At 42.8% G+C, this 14,689-nt stretch overlaps 1 protein-coding gene across 2 annotated transcripts in view; it reads right to left on the minus strand.

Moving 5' to 3' along the window:
- The window catches only part of RSF1 (remodeling and spacing factor 1), a 67,140-nt gene extending 52,605 nt beyond the window's left edge, over positions 1-14,535 (minus strand). Inside the window, exon 1 of one of the 2 annotated variants that reach the window (XM_051608647.1) lies at positions 14,327-14,535. In XM_051608647.1, the coding sequence (XP_051464607.1) occupies positions 14,327-14,525 (199 nt within the window). In that variant the 5' untranslated portion in view covers positions 14,526-14,535. The remainder of the gene's footprint in view (positions 1-14,326) is intronic. The other variant, XM_051608649.1, reaches the window with a different exon arrangement.
- Between the last annotated feature and the right edge of the window lie 154 nt (positions 14,536-14,689).

Consider the following 14,689-nt stretch of genomic DNA (forward strand, 5'->3'; position numbering starts at 1 on the left):
TGTGATTCTATGATTCATTTAGCTTCACTCATGTAACAAATTAACAAGCTACTTTCGATGTGTTCTGTTGGAGGATAAGTTGAATGCAAGCTCCTTTTGAAAAACATATGAAAACAAGGAAAAATCTAAATGCCTTTTGATTCCTTATTTTGTTTAGTTACTAGAAACACCATTCTGGTGTCAACTCCGCTAAATTTCTCAGGTACTGGCAGAGTTTTCTTCAGCATTAACAGCAGAAAGATGTTGATTATACTATAAAATCACTTTTTGCCATATCTCTCACTTGAATAAAAAGGCAGTATTAAAAAAAAAAAATCATAGAATCACAGAACCTGCTGAGTTGGAAAGGACGCATCAGGATAATGGAGTCCAACTCCTGCTCCTGTGTAGGGCACCCCTAAAATCACACCATGTGCCTAGAGCAAATCAGAGCAGGATGAATAAAAATCATTTTTCTAAACAAGTTTCATTTTCAAGGTTAGAGGTTTTCACTCCTCAGTTTTCAGTGACAAAAAAAACCAAAACAACAACACCACAAAACACAGCACAAGCACAAATAGTTGTCCTTTTTTCATACATCAAATGAGATCCACTACAAATTTATTTCTGCCCTTTTTCAGGTTGAACTTGAAAAACAGCATATTTTTTCTCTAGTCACTGGTGATTCCATCTGCACATCAAATAAGTTTCACTTTCCCTCTGGGATTCACCATTGCATCTTTCATTTACAAAACTTTACTGAATTATATCAACAGGTGAATGTTCCTTGGCAGTTTCTCTGTCACTGCCAAATCTTGCACACAACTTTTCTTGAAAACTTTTGTCTTGCAAACTCAGGTCTCCCAATAAAATAATTTCAGTTTACTGGACTCAACAGAAATACAAGACTGTTACCATGCTACACAGTTGTATGTTTTACATTTTGCAAAACATTCAGCAGTGACTGACTGGTGTAGAAAAACTGAGTGCTACTCAGCAAGCATTTGGTGTTTTACAAACAGCAGCATGATGTGAGCACAAGTTTTCTTTAAGGATCAGCATAAGCAAACTCAGAAGGTGAAGCCAACATGAATCATTCTGCAATGCAGAACACACTTCCCCATCAACTGGAAATAAGTAACTGCATGTTTATTGTGCTCTAAGGTCATTTCAGTTCATTAATTTATCAGCAGTGCAAGTGAAAATTTCAGCTATTTTTAAAAAATTCCAGATATACAGACAGACAACATATTTGAGAGACTTGGGTAGAACAGATACAAGAGAGCAACACTTTTAGCAGCTGACCAAGATTTCTGTGAAAGGCAACAGTCACACTGCTGGATGAAAGTCACTCTGCAGATGAATTCATGATCACAAACCAAGTATTTTACAAGTTTAATCCAATTAGCACAGAATTTGAGGCTTGTTTTAAATGGTTTCACAGCTAGGAGCAACTTTTTCTCCATTATTTTCAAAGAAACCCAGAGAACAAGTGAGAATGGAAATTTAAGAAGAAAAACTGTGCCAGACAATTGCATGACAAAGCAGCACAAAAACACGGTGTGGTTTCTGACCAACCTTCTTAACCTCAGGTCTAAAATCATAGAATCATAAAATGGTGAAGGTTGGAAGGGACCTTGAAGACCATCAGGTTCCAACCTCCCACCAGACCAGGCTGCACAAGCCTCATCCAACCTGCCCTTGAACACCTCCACGGAGGGGCAGCCACAACCTCCCTGGGCAACCTGTTCCAGTGCCTTCCTACCCTCATGGTGAATAACTTCTTCCTGATGTCTGACCTAAATCTCCCTTCTTTCCGTTTAAAACCATTACTCCTTGTCCCATCACTGCCCTCTCTGGTGAAAAGCCCCTCCCCAGCTTTCCTGCTTCAGCCCCTTCAGGCACTGGAAGGTGCTCTAAGGTCTCATCAAAGCCTTATCTTCTCCAAAATATTCTCCAAAATAAAGACTTAAAGACAAAGCAAACCACTTATGTCCTTATGCAAGCTGGTATTAGAATCTCATACAAAGTGAGGATTCAGAGACATTTCATTCCTTGAAACACTCAACTCCTAAGAACAAACTTCCATGAGCAAACTCATGTTTTGACTTGCTAACGCTATCAAAAGATCTACCCTTGTTAACATAATTCTTTTAATTGCAAGAAACAGTTGTAACTTTGGTGCTGTTGCAGTTTCACAGAGGTAGCCAAGACTGATAGCTCTGGGGTCAACATTATCTACTCTCTATCTCCTGCTTGAGATACAAATGCTCCAACCAACTCTAGATGCTCCCAGGGAAGCAGCTGGAGACTTGCCTGGCAGAAGGGAAGTGCCACAACACAATGCACACCTGAGTCTTCCCACCAAACCAGCTTCCCAAAAACTCAACAGTAGCTGAAAACCAGAAAACTTGTGACAGCAGAAGATCCTTCCCTTCCTGCACAGCACAAAACAGGTAGAAAGGAAAACAAACCTTGGCAGCTCATGGAAGAAAAAAAAAAAAATAAAAATCATGAGCCAACTAGGTTTGACAGTGACCACCATCTGCTGCTTCAGAACATGGGTGATGAAACCCCACAGCACATGTAAGAAATTACCTGCCCCCAGGTTGTCTTTAAATCCTCTTCCTAGTCAGAGAGTGGCTTCACTTAGACACTTCATGGTCTTCACTTTATTTTTAAGTATTTTCAGTAGAACTCAATATTCATTAGCATCTAAATCTTTTTGAGCTCTGGCCTCAGTAATAATTTGCAGCAATCAATTGTAATTACAAAACATGCAAAAGGCATTTAAACCTGCATTACTTTTAAATTTCATTCAATACCCCATTTTTCTGGTTTTACAACATGAAAGGATTACAAATCTCTAGGACCTTTGCCTCATATACTTTAAAATACCTCCTCTGAAGTTACTAGTACCCTTTTTAACAATTTTTTTTTGCAGAAACTTCCACAGTCTTCCTTAGTCTACTCATCTGGCTGCGTTATCTTTCAAGATGGAGTTGTCACAACTGACCACTAAAATCAAGATGAAGGCAAACAATTGGCTGGATGGGATGTACACACACATACCCAAAATAAAATACCCTCCAAGTTTTACATATGATTCTCAGCCCATCCTTCATGCTATCTGGTATTTTGTTAATTTTTGAACACTAGCTCCATGTTAATATTGATGTTTTCCTCTGACCAATCACAATACTACCTTGAATGTTGTGCTGAACTAACAGCTGATTTTAAATATTCTGGGATATATAGGATTTATGGTTGGACTTGATGATCTTCAAGGTCCTTTCCAACCAGGATGATTCTGTGAATTCTGTGACTCTGTATTACTCATTAACAGTTTCCCTTTTAACAGATACTTATTACTGTTTCATCTGCAGTTCCATTGCCCACTCACAAGAATACTCTACCCACAGCAGTGTTTTCCCTTGGTTCAGACTTGCCATCTTCCACTTGGATTTTCTTTTTTTAAACCACCCATCTCCTTCCTGTTTTCTTGGCAAATCAGATTAATTGCCCATGCCATAAAGAAAAATTAAGGAATTCTACTGTACTTATACCACAGTGACCAAAAACCAAACAAAAAGCTTTTCCTAACCAACTTCCTGCTAGTTAATCAGTTCAAGGTTTATGATGATGCTTTCCCTCAGTCAGTGGTTGACTTAACTGGAATGGTTAAGTGATGCACCCCTTGACGTTCCTCTAACCTTCTGCCAAGGAGGGTTATTGGGGATGGACATAAAGCAAATCCACTCCTCAGCTAGTCCTAACTTAAAATGGCATGAACACAGACCCCTGGCAACATCAGTCTGCATTCCCATGTTGGGCTGTAGACTGCAGTGGTTAAAACATACTCTGTGGCTCACCTGATTCCTCCTGCCACAAAGAATAGTGTCAAAGAAAGGGCTGGGCCTGAGAGTGTCTATTCTAGTCCTATCAGGTAAGATTGCTGAGGAACACAAGCCAACCACTTTAATCAGTGACCTCCTTCAAAGGCTGTGCATCTATATGTAGTATCTGCCAGGGATGATCCATATATCCACCCTTCAAAAGAACTGCCCATGCTTTCCAAAGAAAACAGCAGAATCTTTTCCTTTGGAGAGTAATACAACTATCAGAACTATGAAATTACAATTTCATAAAGTTTATCAGAACCAGATGTAAAAGCTCTTTGCTTTTGATTCCCTAAATCTTTGTTAATACTCTTTAAAATGCATCAGTCACTCTCTTTTCCTCTCCTGTGCTCCAAGTTTGTGTATTTTTGCCAACTATATTTCTAAACTCTTTCAGAAAGCCAAATAAGTACCTAGGTCTCAAGGCTCAACTTGCTTTCACATTATTAGTGTGTTCCAGTAAATTATTTCCTAACACACCAATTTTATCATATTTCATCTTTATTGCCAGAGAGGAAGCATAACAAGAATAAAGATAAATTAGCCCAAAAATGACACCTTATGCAAAGAAGTTATTTAAGTTCTCAGCGATGTACTTATTTCACTTATTGCACTGTAGCTAATGATTTTAGACACCCATATTTACTAAAGTTTTTTTCTTCTTCCACAAAACTCTTCTCTGTCCACATGCTCCCCAAATCCACGTTGGAATTTCTAGCTTCCTTCTTTCTACTGCCAGCTATGAGTAGAGTCTCCTCCTGGACTTCACTAGGGTTAGATTCCCACCTTTCAAACAACCTCTACATGGCATATAAACTTGGGCATCTAGCCCTTACAGGTATCTTCACCATGCTACTCCTAGCACCCAGTCCTCTCTAGGACTCAGTGTTTTTATTCCTTAATTTATGATTAGTCCTTCTGGTCGCCCTTCCTACTAAGGTCAAGCCTCCCAAAAGCTCCCTTGTTATCGTATCAATTTTTCTTACCTACTGCTAAACTTTAACTTTCATACAAATTGCTAACATGTTATTTGGGAGTTCACCTAGTACTGTCTGCTATAGAATTCATCTAAGCTTAAATATATATTTCAAGGGATAGTTTTGCCACTTACTGGACGTACCTTTTGCAAAGCAGGGCATTCACATGGCCACTTCAGGCCAGCTTAAGCTAGTTCCCTTTCAACTACCACCTCCAAGCAATACTGGGCTTTTTGGGGGTGGGTTTTATTGTTGTTGCATCCTGTCATGCAGCTCTCCACTTTGGATGCTTTCTTGCAACACATTGCTGGAAACTACAAGAAGACCACAGCACAGGCTCTGGGATCAATCTGCAATTTCCACCCTTCTATCATGCACTAATTAATATGGCTTTTGTGAAGCATCTCAGTTTGTTCTCAGGAGGAAACCATTATAACCCTGGTAGTCATTAATACTAAAAGGCAATGAACGTGCCTTGGCACTTGTGCTACTAGATAGCTGCAGATGAGCTGGAGAACAGCCAGGGCAGGACCAGAGGGACAGTGAGTGAAGAAGGAAATCAAGTGATTACTCACAGAAAAACTTAAAACAACCAACTTCATTCAGCATACTACTGATTCAGGACTTTGCCAACCACTACTGACCATTAGGGTAGAAAAATGGCATAGCCTAAGGCAACCAAAAAAGCTGCAAAGCTTCACTCTGACAACCTCCACTTTCTTGGAAAAGGGGATTTGCAAGGCTGCGACTGGTGAGATCTGACTTGTTTGTTACCTATTCTTCAAGTATCAATCAAGGCTGCAAGTTTGAGGGTAAGAAGCACTTTTCTCCAAGGTACTACAAGATCTAAATGATTATAATGGAAAGGAACTGAATACTAAAGCACAGCTGCTGAAACACAGGAATCTTTGAAAAAACAGACCTTCCCTCAGTTTGAGAAATGGTTTTCCCCAGACCATTACAGACATTAACAAGGTCACAATTTCCACTGTAGTTCTGAGAAATTCTCTGCTGCTTGAGCTTTAAGAGCTTTGTTTGGCTCTTGGGGAAGAGAAATAACTGTATCAGGCTGATAGCAAACTCCATATATGAGAGACTGACAAATGCTAGAGGCTACTAAAAAAATACTTGCTAATGCTGCAGTGTTTGTTGAGCTTTGTAGAACAACTGAAGCAAAGGAGAGTTCACTGATTTGGGGAGAAGCGAGGAGAAAGGGGAATGAAATAGGGTGGAAAGACCATCTTAATCTTATGTACACAGAGACCTTGCTACTCCTCAACTGGAACAAACAATGGTTTTACTGCAAGGCTAGAGAAAATAAATATACATACCTTTGTATGAGTTTCACTGTTTCTCAATGATTTTAATATTTGGAACCAACCAGATTATTTCCCTAACTCCACAGCTAAGGACACCAATGCACTATTCTGCCCTAACACTGGTGCCCAAGTAGGGAATGATGAAGAGGAATGGCAGCACAAGAGGATGCTCCACACGGTTGCAGCCTGGGCAGGCAGCCTGGCCACATTCCCTACCATAGGATGGGTGGTCTCTGCAGTCCCAGTGCAGACCATCTGCAGCAGGAGATACACCTAGAACACAACATCAGCTTTCTCACCACCCATACACCTGCGTATCCTCCCAGAGGAGCAGAGCCAAGGTTGTTCTGTAAGGACACCAGAGGACATGGCAGACATACAAGAAGTCTTGAGTATCTCCACCAACTGCCATAAACCAGGAGGAAGGCAGCTCTACTAAGTGTTGCATGGCCCAGAGAGATATTTTGGTGTTGGATAGCATACTTTCAAAGAACTGCAAGGCAGCTGGCTTTGAGGCAGCAGAGAGCACACAGCCACAATACTCTTCAGGAGAATATTTATGATCTTCCCCTTGTCTGCCCCTTCTTGCCAGTTCAGTACTTCAGTAACCTCTGTCCTCTCCTTCACACCACAAAAAGGAAGCCTTTCTGTCATTGTCTTCTGCCTCCAGCAGGATAATACTACCAAGTGACTAAGGAGCTTCTTTTTCTCCCCCCAAATCTACAGCATTTCTGCCTGAGGGATGCAGTCTATCAGCTACTGAAGAGCACAGACACACCACAAATATTTATTCTGTTTTAATCTAGATCTCAACAATACTATGAGTTTTCCAAAAGTTCCCATGAGCTTCTCAGTTTAGTACAGGCCATAAACAAGCTACTCTAAATGTCAGCTTTGGGATGGGCTCAGAAGTGTGTGTACCATGCAGGGAGTACTACGAATTGCACAAAGGCTGTTCCTGCACTATACAATAATAGCTTGAAGTAATCCCAAATAAGAAAAAAAGCTGCACTCACAGTGAGTGTAGAAAACCCAGGAAGCCCCTGAGCTACAAACATGGATGCAGGGAGAGTATTCTGAGAAACTCTTAAATAAATTTCTGCAGGCCTCTGAAGTTGGCTTGGGGCCAATGACAATGGATTGCTGGACAAAATGTAACTTCCAGCTCACATGTAAGGATGGTGTCACACAACTCACTTTGATGTTTATGCAGTTCTCTGATACCCCACAACACAGCTTCTTTCAGTAAACACCATCTTGCACTGGCCACAAACGTTTCCACCATCATTCCCTTATATTACACACTTATCCTGATAGAAGCCTTAAGACTGTGACTTGGAAGTAACGCCAGAAGTTTTTCCAGTGGTTCTGTACCATCCAAAATGTGGTAGAATTCCACAAAGCTACCTACCAAAAGCCTTCTGCCCTTCCCCAGTGGAGGCACATGGTCCAACAGAACCTGCATAACCCCATGGAGTGGTGAGCTTTGGAAGGAGGTCTCAGATGTCCTGCCACAGCTCATCTGTGCCTGGAGAGCAGCATCCTGAGTTCCTTTTTTCCATCCTACATAGCATTCTGTCATCTCTTTCAGACAGCCAGTGCTACTAGTAAGAAACTGAACTGCTTGTCTCCCCAGAGGTACAGTGTTTTCCTGTCTCCCATGAAGGACCATAAGATGGAGCCTAGTTAAATCTGACACTGCCAGTCCAAATACAAGAGGGCCCTCAGGTGAGCTGACACACCAGCAGATGAACACATGTGAAGATATAAAGTCTCCCCATAGAAACATTAACAAAATAGGAACAGGTAAATAGATATGCAGCCATACTCTATTATGAGGTAATTCCAAGGTAATTTTAATCCACTTCTGAAATGAGTAACTGAAAAGCACCTGTGGATAAGGAATGGTGATCTTACAGTCACATGAATCTGAAGTGACTGAAATGTAGGCAAGAAGTTTACTCTACACCAGAGACTTATTTACAATGAAGTTGGTACAGAAATGATTACCCTTGCTACTGAGTTTCTCAGAATTTCACCTTGTGATGCTGTCTGAGAATTTCTGCTCCAAGCTGAAGTCTGCCTTCAAAAAGCCAGTCAATTTCATGGCTAGAAACATGGAGTTTTATGAATTTAAATAAACTAGAAGTGTAGAACCTCATCATACTCAAAAGAGAAACAAGCCCAGAAGCAACACACCACATTCAAATGTCTACCAGCTACACTTTTACCACCCAATAGCTTATTGCTAAGCCAAAAGTACTGGCATTTTACTAACAGGTGGATTAATGGCTTTGACAAAAACATTTCAAAATTTGGTTCAGTCCTGAAGTGCAGCAGGAAAGCAATGATCTACTGCTATTCCACAACTACACAAGCGAGTTCAGCCTGCATTCAGGTGATAACTACAGGGCTGATTCAGAACAGCAGTTAAATTTCTTATTCGTGTATAGGAAAGGGTGTGATAAAATAGGAACACTCAAGACTCAAAGAGCAGATAAGAAGTGTTACCTCTGCCCAGCTGATACAGTTTTACAGGAGAAGCAAGCTTGTGATGTCAATATATCCACACACTTGGTATGTTTGATGAAAAAGATTCAGCAATATATAGTGTGTGAATACACTCCACCCATCCAGCTTCACAGACTCAACCAGCATCAGATGTCAGAACTTCTTTGTTTACATGAGAGGACACCACATGAATTAATCTTTCTGCATTGAAACCAGTTCATAAATCTCAAGAACAGTACCAATTATTAAATTTTAAGTGAAATAGTGTTAGACAGTACTCCCATATCACTTTTATTACCTACTTTTAATACTAACCAATCTACTGTGGATATTACATGTTACTGCAACATATCACAACTTCACCTGAAAGCCAAATCAAATCCCATCACTTCTAATCAATAGTACACAAACATGCTTAATATCCAACATTAAATACAAGGAAAATCAATCATGTTAACACAACATCCTGCTTCACTACCCTCCTCATTAGGAACATACCTAATCTTGAGACTGAGAATCTGTCAAACTCCTTGTCATTAGGTATGTTTGGCTTTTGCTTGCTGTACTAAACAGCTACAAAGCTTCAGATGTATTTCTTCCATACAGATACTCAAGAGCAGTTTAAGTCAACTTTAATTGTTAATTTCTTCAGAGAATGCTAAGAACCCTTCAGCTTAGTGCTGTAAAGCCTTCCAGAGGTAATGGAACAACAATGAAAAAACCTGACACAACCCACAGAAACTAATGACTGACCTCAGCACCTAAATTCCTTTTGAACAGAAGAGCTGTCAGGTGTCTAGACTTAGGAAAAAATGAGCAACTTATAGAAGACACTTACTGCCTTGAAGCACAGTAGCTCCAAAGACTATATGGGTTTTCTTCAGTTCTACAGCATAGCATCAAATATTCTCTACTGATAAAAACGGCATAAACTATAAATAGCTTGCACAGGTTTCCCACCAGCTACAAGCCCTCAATTCTCACTTAAAAAGGGAGAGAGGATTTACAAAAACGGGCCTGTTCCCAGGCATCTGCATCTCATCCTGTCTTTCTTCACACCATTTAAACCAGAGACAACACGCAAACAATGTTTTTATTATCAAGCTCCAAACAATGGCAACACATTCATGTTGTAATTAAGTGACAAACTTCTAGGCTGGGTCAATCTGTCAGGGTGATTGTCAAGAGCCAAAGGAGATGGAGATGTCTGAGCTGCAGCGAGGATACAAAAGTGCCTCAAATTGGAAAGCAAAACACAAAGATCACCTTTAGCATGACCATTACCAGCAAGATGTGGATGCAAGTTGACTATTTTGCTAAAAGAACATGCAAAGCATTCATACTTGTTACCATTTCCATTGAGAGCAAATCAAAGCCCACACTGCTCAGAAAAGCCTGGCAAAACTGATGAGCTACCTCAGCCTGACACACTTCGGAAGCTGCAGTTGACCTCTGGGAGAGGTTCTCCCATTCACACCCTGGGGAACCTGGCAAACCAGCAAGTGCTTGGTGTAGTCATGTGTAAAATCACACCTCTGTTGTGCGAGCTAACGTTCTCCTAATATTTTCATTCACAGGAGACCAAGTGCTTAATTAACATTTATACTGATTCTCAAGCTATTTACCAACACAAAGGAGATGGTGATTTGATATCTTGGTTCCCTAAACACAACCCTAACTACAGATAGAGCTCTTGCTCTCCTCTATAACATACATTTGCTATTTAAATTTGCAAATGCTCTTCTGTTTCGAGTAAAACTCTTAGTTAAAAATATAGCATACATTTGTTAGAACAAGGAGAACAAGTACTGCTCTCCTGTGATGATTCGTTCCAGTTAGCACAGTGTTGCCTTTGGAAGGCAAGAGATCTGGAACTGCAGCACACTGCAGGGTGATCTGTTTCATTACCTTAGCTTTGCATCTAAAGGAGCAGGTTAATGACACCTCCCAGCCATCAGAAGTTCCAGTTTAAATCATACATTGGGTTGCTTTTTAATAAATCCTACAAGAAACGATTTACTTTTAGACACAGCAGCTAGCAAATTTGGTGAGTTAACACTCTCACTATCTTGACACACAACTTGATTCCTTCCAAAGAAGTGGAAGATTGTCATCATTGCGACAAAAGTCATGGCATTTTAGACAAAGCAAGGATAAATACAAGAAAATTATTGTTCATAAAATAACATCTTCAACAGATAACCAGTGGTCTCATTATTTTGTTTGAATAGTTGCAACTTACAAATGAACCACCAGCTGGACAAGTTAAGCTGTGTTTTTGTACAGCTTTCCTAAGAAGCAAGACTATTTCCACAGCTCATCCCACCATTCCAAATCAACACCACTTTATCTTCCTATCCAAGCATGACTTACATTACCCATCCCAAACAACACTTTATTTTTCTTTAATTATTTTAAAATTTGAGCATTTTAAGACAAGACCACACCTGTGTACACACTATTAAAACATCTAATCCACTATTAATACAGGTTCATTTGGTACCTGAACGAGTCAAACTACTCAGGAAAACTTCACCCTCACACACTGCTGGCATTACTATTTGTCTTGAAGTTAATGGGTAGGAGAGGTATTATGACAAATTCAAGTGCTGTCTGAATATTAACAAAATCCAAAAACCCATTAACATATATTTCATAACTTCCCAGCTGTCAACATCTGCTCAGTATCCACAAAGCATCCCTTCCTGCAAGGAAAGGTCATACCTTATTTCCTTAATAATGAAAAAGCTCTTTGCTCTAATAATTATCAGGAAAGAAAATATTACTCTTCTACAACTACTGAGCAACATCCAAACTTGAGCTCCTCATTCTCCTTGAGGCTCCTGATGTGAAGAAGAGAACTTCTACTAGTATCTTCCAACAGTAACTCTCCAGACAAGGAAACACAGACCATGTTTAAAAAAAAACAAGAAAACAACAACTGCAAAAATCCACCAAAATCACTTTTGAAACTGCTGAGCATCAAGCCAGTGTTGAAGGTAATCAACAAAACCCCCAAACTATCGATTCCCTTCCTTGATTGCAAAATGAATATGGAGGGAGTCTTAAATAATCATCACCTGGCAGCTGAGATTTAAAACTTGGTCCAGATTCTAAGAGGTTCAGAAAAAAAGAAAACAACACCAATTTGAGGTTTCCTAGCTATTTGCCCAGATTTTGTTGTGTTACTGTCAAGCAACACAGTATCAAAAGTAAAACTGAATGCATATAACTGAAATCAAAATCCCTTCTGCAATCCAAGGAAAACTACACGGAGTTGGTAAATAACAGATGTTTAAAAAAAAATTTTAAAAGGACTAGTTCAATTTTTAATCATTATTTAGCAACTTTATGACTTGTACCCTTAAAAACAAACTTTGGAGACTACCTGAAAAAAAAATCCCACAGAACAACCTAGTCACTGCAACCATTATTCCAAAAGCATAAAATATACCAGGGAACAGCTACTGGCACCACACACCAATCCCAAGGAGTTGGTTGTACCAAAGGAAAAGAAACTCCCTCACACACAAGTTACCACCCAAAGCATCAAGAACCACCCAGGTTGGGTTTTCACACCTCCACATTTTCAGAGAGGAGAAGATGCAGGCAAACACCACCTCTACACAAGCAGAAAAACCCCAAGTAATTTAGAGATTATGTTTTCAGAACTTGGGGGCACTGCTCTAAAGCAGTGAGGATAACCTGTCCCCTGCCAAACAGGAAGGGCAATACAGAGAAAAGCTTAAAAATCTGGCAACTATAAAATCAACACATAATGCAGACACTTTAAGACAAATAATTTAGAAGCTTTTTAGAATAGGGTTATGCAGTAATCATTGCCCTATTGACTGATGTCCCATCATGCAAGAAACTGACAGGATTTTTTTTTGTGTAATATATTTAAAACACAAGACACTATTTCACCCTTTAATTTTAATTTATTCTGCAGTGCACACAAAAGCATTACTCTTACACACCACTTACATTGTGTCACACAGTAAAAGCACAGGTTTCCTTTACAGACATCACTTCAGAAGGAAGATTTCCATTAAAAATTCAAACTTTTAAGTGTGTTGGTGGTTTTTTTATGAATAAGTTTTTTAATTCTATTTCAGGAAGTTAACCGTGTTTTCAGAAATTAGTGGATCTCACCTGTATTCTTTATGTTGATTAGGCACCAGATAAGACGAGGAGACAGTACATTGATCTTATCTCCTGGCATTTCAGCTGTGAACTCACCGACAGGACTCCTGCACTTTGCCAAAAAGCAGCTTCCTTTCCAGGAGGCTAAGCACCTACAGGCCGATTTTAACCACACGCTGCCCCACACAGGGTGGGTTTGGTTGGGAGGGGGGTGAGAACGAGTCCATTTCGGGGGAAAAGCCGGGGCCGTTGGACCAAAAAGCAGCCCTGAGCTTGGGCTTCTCCAGCAGCAGGAAGTTTCTATGGGGCCTTGCCGAGCATGCGCCCTGAGCTGCACAGTCTCCCGATGTGGCAAGAGTGCAGAGGCACCAACCAAACCAATAATAGAGACAAGAGACCAAAAGCAACAAGCACCTTCCCCTCTTATATTCCTACCGCCGCCTCCACACAACCCTCCTCCCCAGGCTGCTCTCTTGGCCCGGACCCTCCCACATCCATCACACGGAGAAGGAATTAAGAGAGTCTGGCAAGAAAATCTGCTACTGGAGAAAAGAGGAGAGAGGAGGAGCAGCTTGAAAGGGAACAGTGGAGTGCACAACCCTCCCCTCCACCTCGCACAGCTCAGGTGGCGGAGGGAAAGAGCAAGCTGAGAGCTTTTTATCTCCCTCCCCCCTCCCAGACCCCCCCAGCTACAAGTGGGGACGAGGGGGAGGAGAAGAGAGGGATGGAGATGGCACACAATGGCTGTCTGTTTGTGGGGAGGAGATGGCCTGCAACTGCAGCCTTGGGGGGGGGGGGAGAAACTCAGCGCTTCTCTGTGCACCCCCCCCCTGCCTCCATTCCTCACCCCACATACAGAACGGAAAGGGGAAGGGGGTGAAAGAGGATCAGGACGTTGCCTTGTGTGGGTATGGCTTTCTCGTTGAAGTAAAAAAACATGGGGGGGGGGGGGGGCGGCAGGAGCCCCAAGTCGGGGGGTGGGGGGAGGGGAGGAGATGGAAAAGCCCCGCTGCCAGCGCCAGCCTGAACAAAAATAGTTATTTCAGCTTATCCTCCTTTCTGCAGAAGTCCCACTGGCACAGAGGTCGGGAGCTAAACCCAGAGAAAGAAGGCGGGAGGGGGAATCACAGCCGGTACCGAGAAAGGGGGGGGTGCTGGTGCCCCCCACCTTCCTTCCTGAGCTCCCCTGTGCGGGGGAGGCAGCTCCCCTCACACACGCAGCCGCTTCCCCCCCTACAAGAGAACAGCGGGTTGTGTGGCTGAGGGGGGACGGGGCCGCCCCCCCCCCCAGCCCCCCTGGAGCGTCGCTCCGGGAATCCCAGGCCCCTCCTCTCCCTCAGCGCGCTCCACCCCCGGGGCCGGGAGGAGGAATAGCCCCGGTTCCCCCCCCTGCCCCCCCCCCAGTCCGTCCCCCGCACCGCTGCCCCCCTCAGCCTGCAGGAGGACGCGGGGGGGGGAGGATATAAGGGTGTGGGAGGTGATCTGGGCCGCTCACCCTGGTCTCCGGGCTCCTGCGGCGGCTGCAGGACGCGCTCCAGCTCGGGGAAGGGCAGCTCGGGCAGGTCCAGCAAGGCCCCGTAACGCTCGAGGAAGGAGCAGACGACGGCGAAGTTAGGCCAGGAGCCCGGGCAGCAGGGCCCTGCCGGAGGAGGGGGAGGCGGAGATGGAGCCGGAGGAGCCGCCGCCGCCGCCATCTTGGACCTGGGGATGGAGAAGGAGCTGGGGGGGGGGGGGGGGGGGCGGCGGAGGGAGGGAGGGGGCGCTGCCGGGCCGCGCCGCCACGGTCCCACAGTGCACCGCGGGCACGGCGAGGGGAGGGGGCGGCAGCCAGAGCGCCGCGAGGCGACGCCCCTCCGGC

The sequence above is a fragment of the Apus apus genome, chromosome 1 (assembly GCF_020740795.1).
Source record: "Apus apus isolate bApuApu2 chromosome 1, bApuApu2.pri.cur, whole genome shotgun sequence".
In the NCBI taxonomy this organism is placed as follows: domain Eukaryota; kingdom Metazoa; phylum Chordata; class Aves; order Apodiformes; family Apodidae; genus Apus; species Apus apus.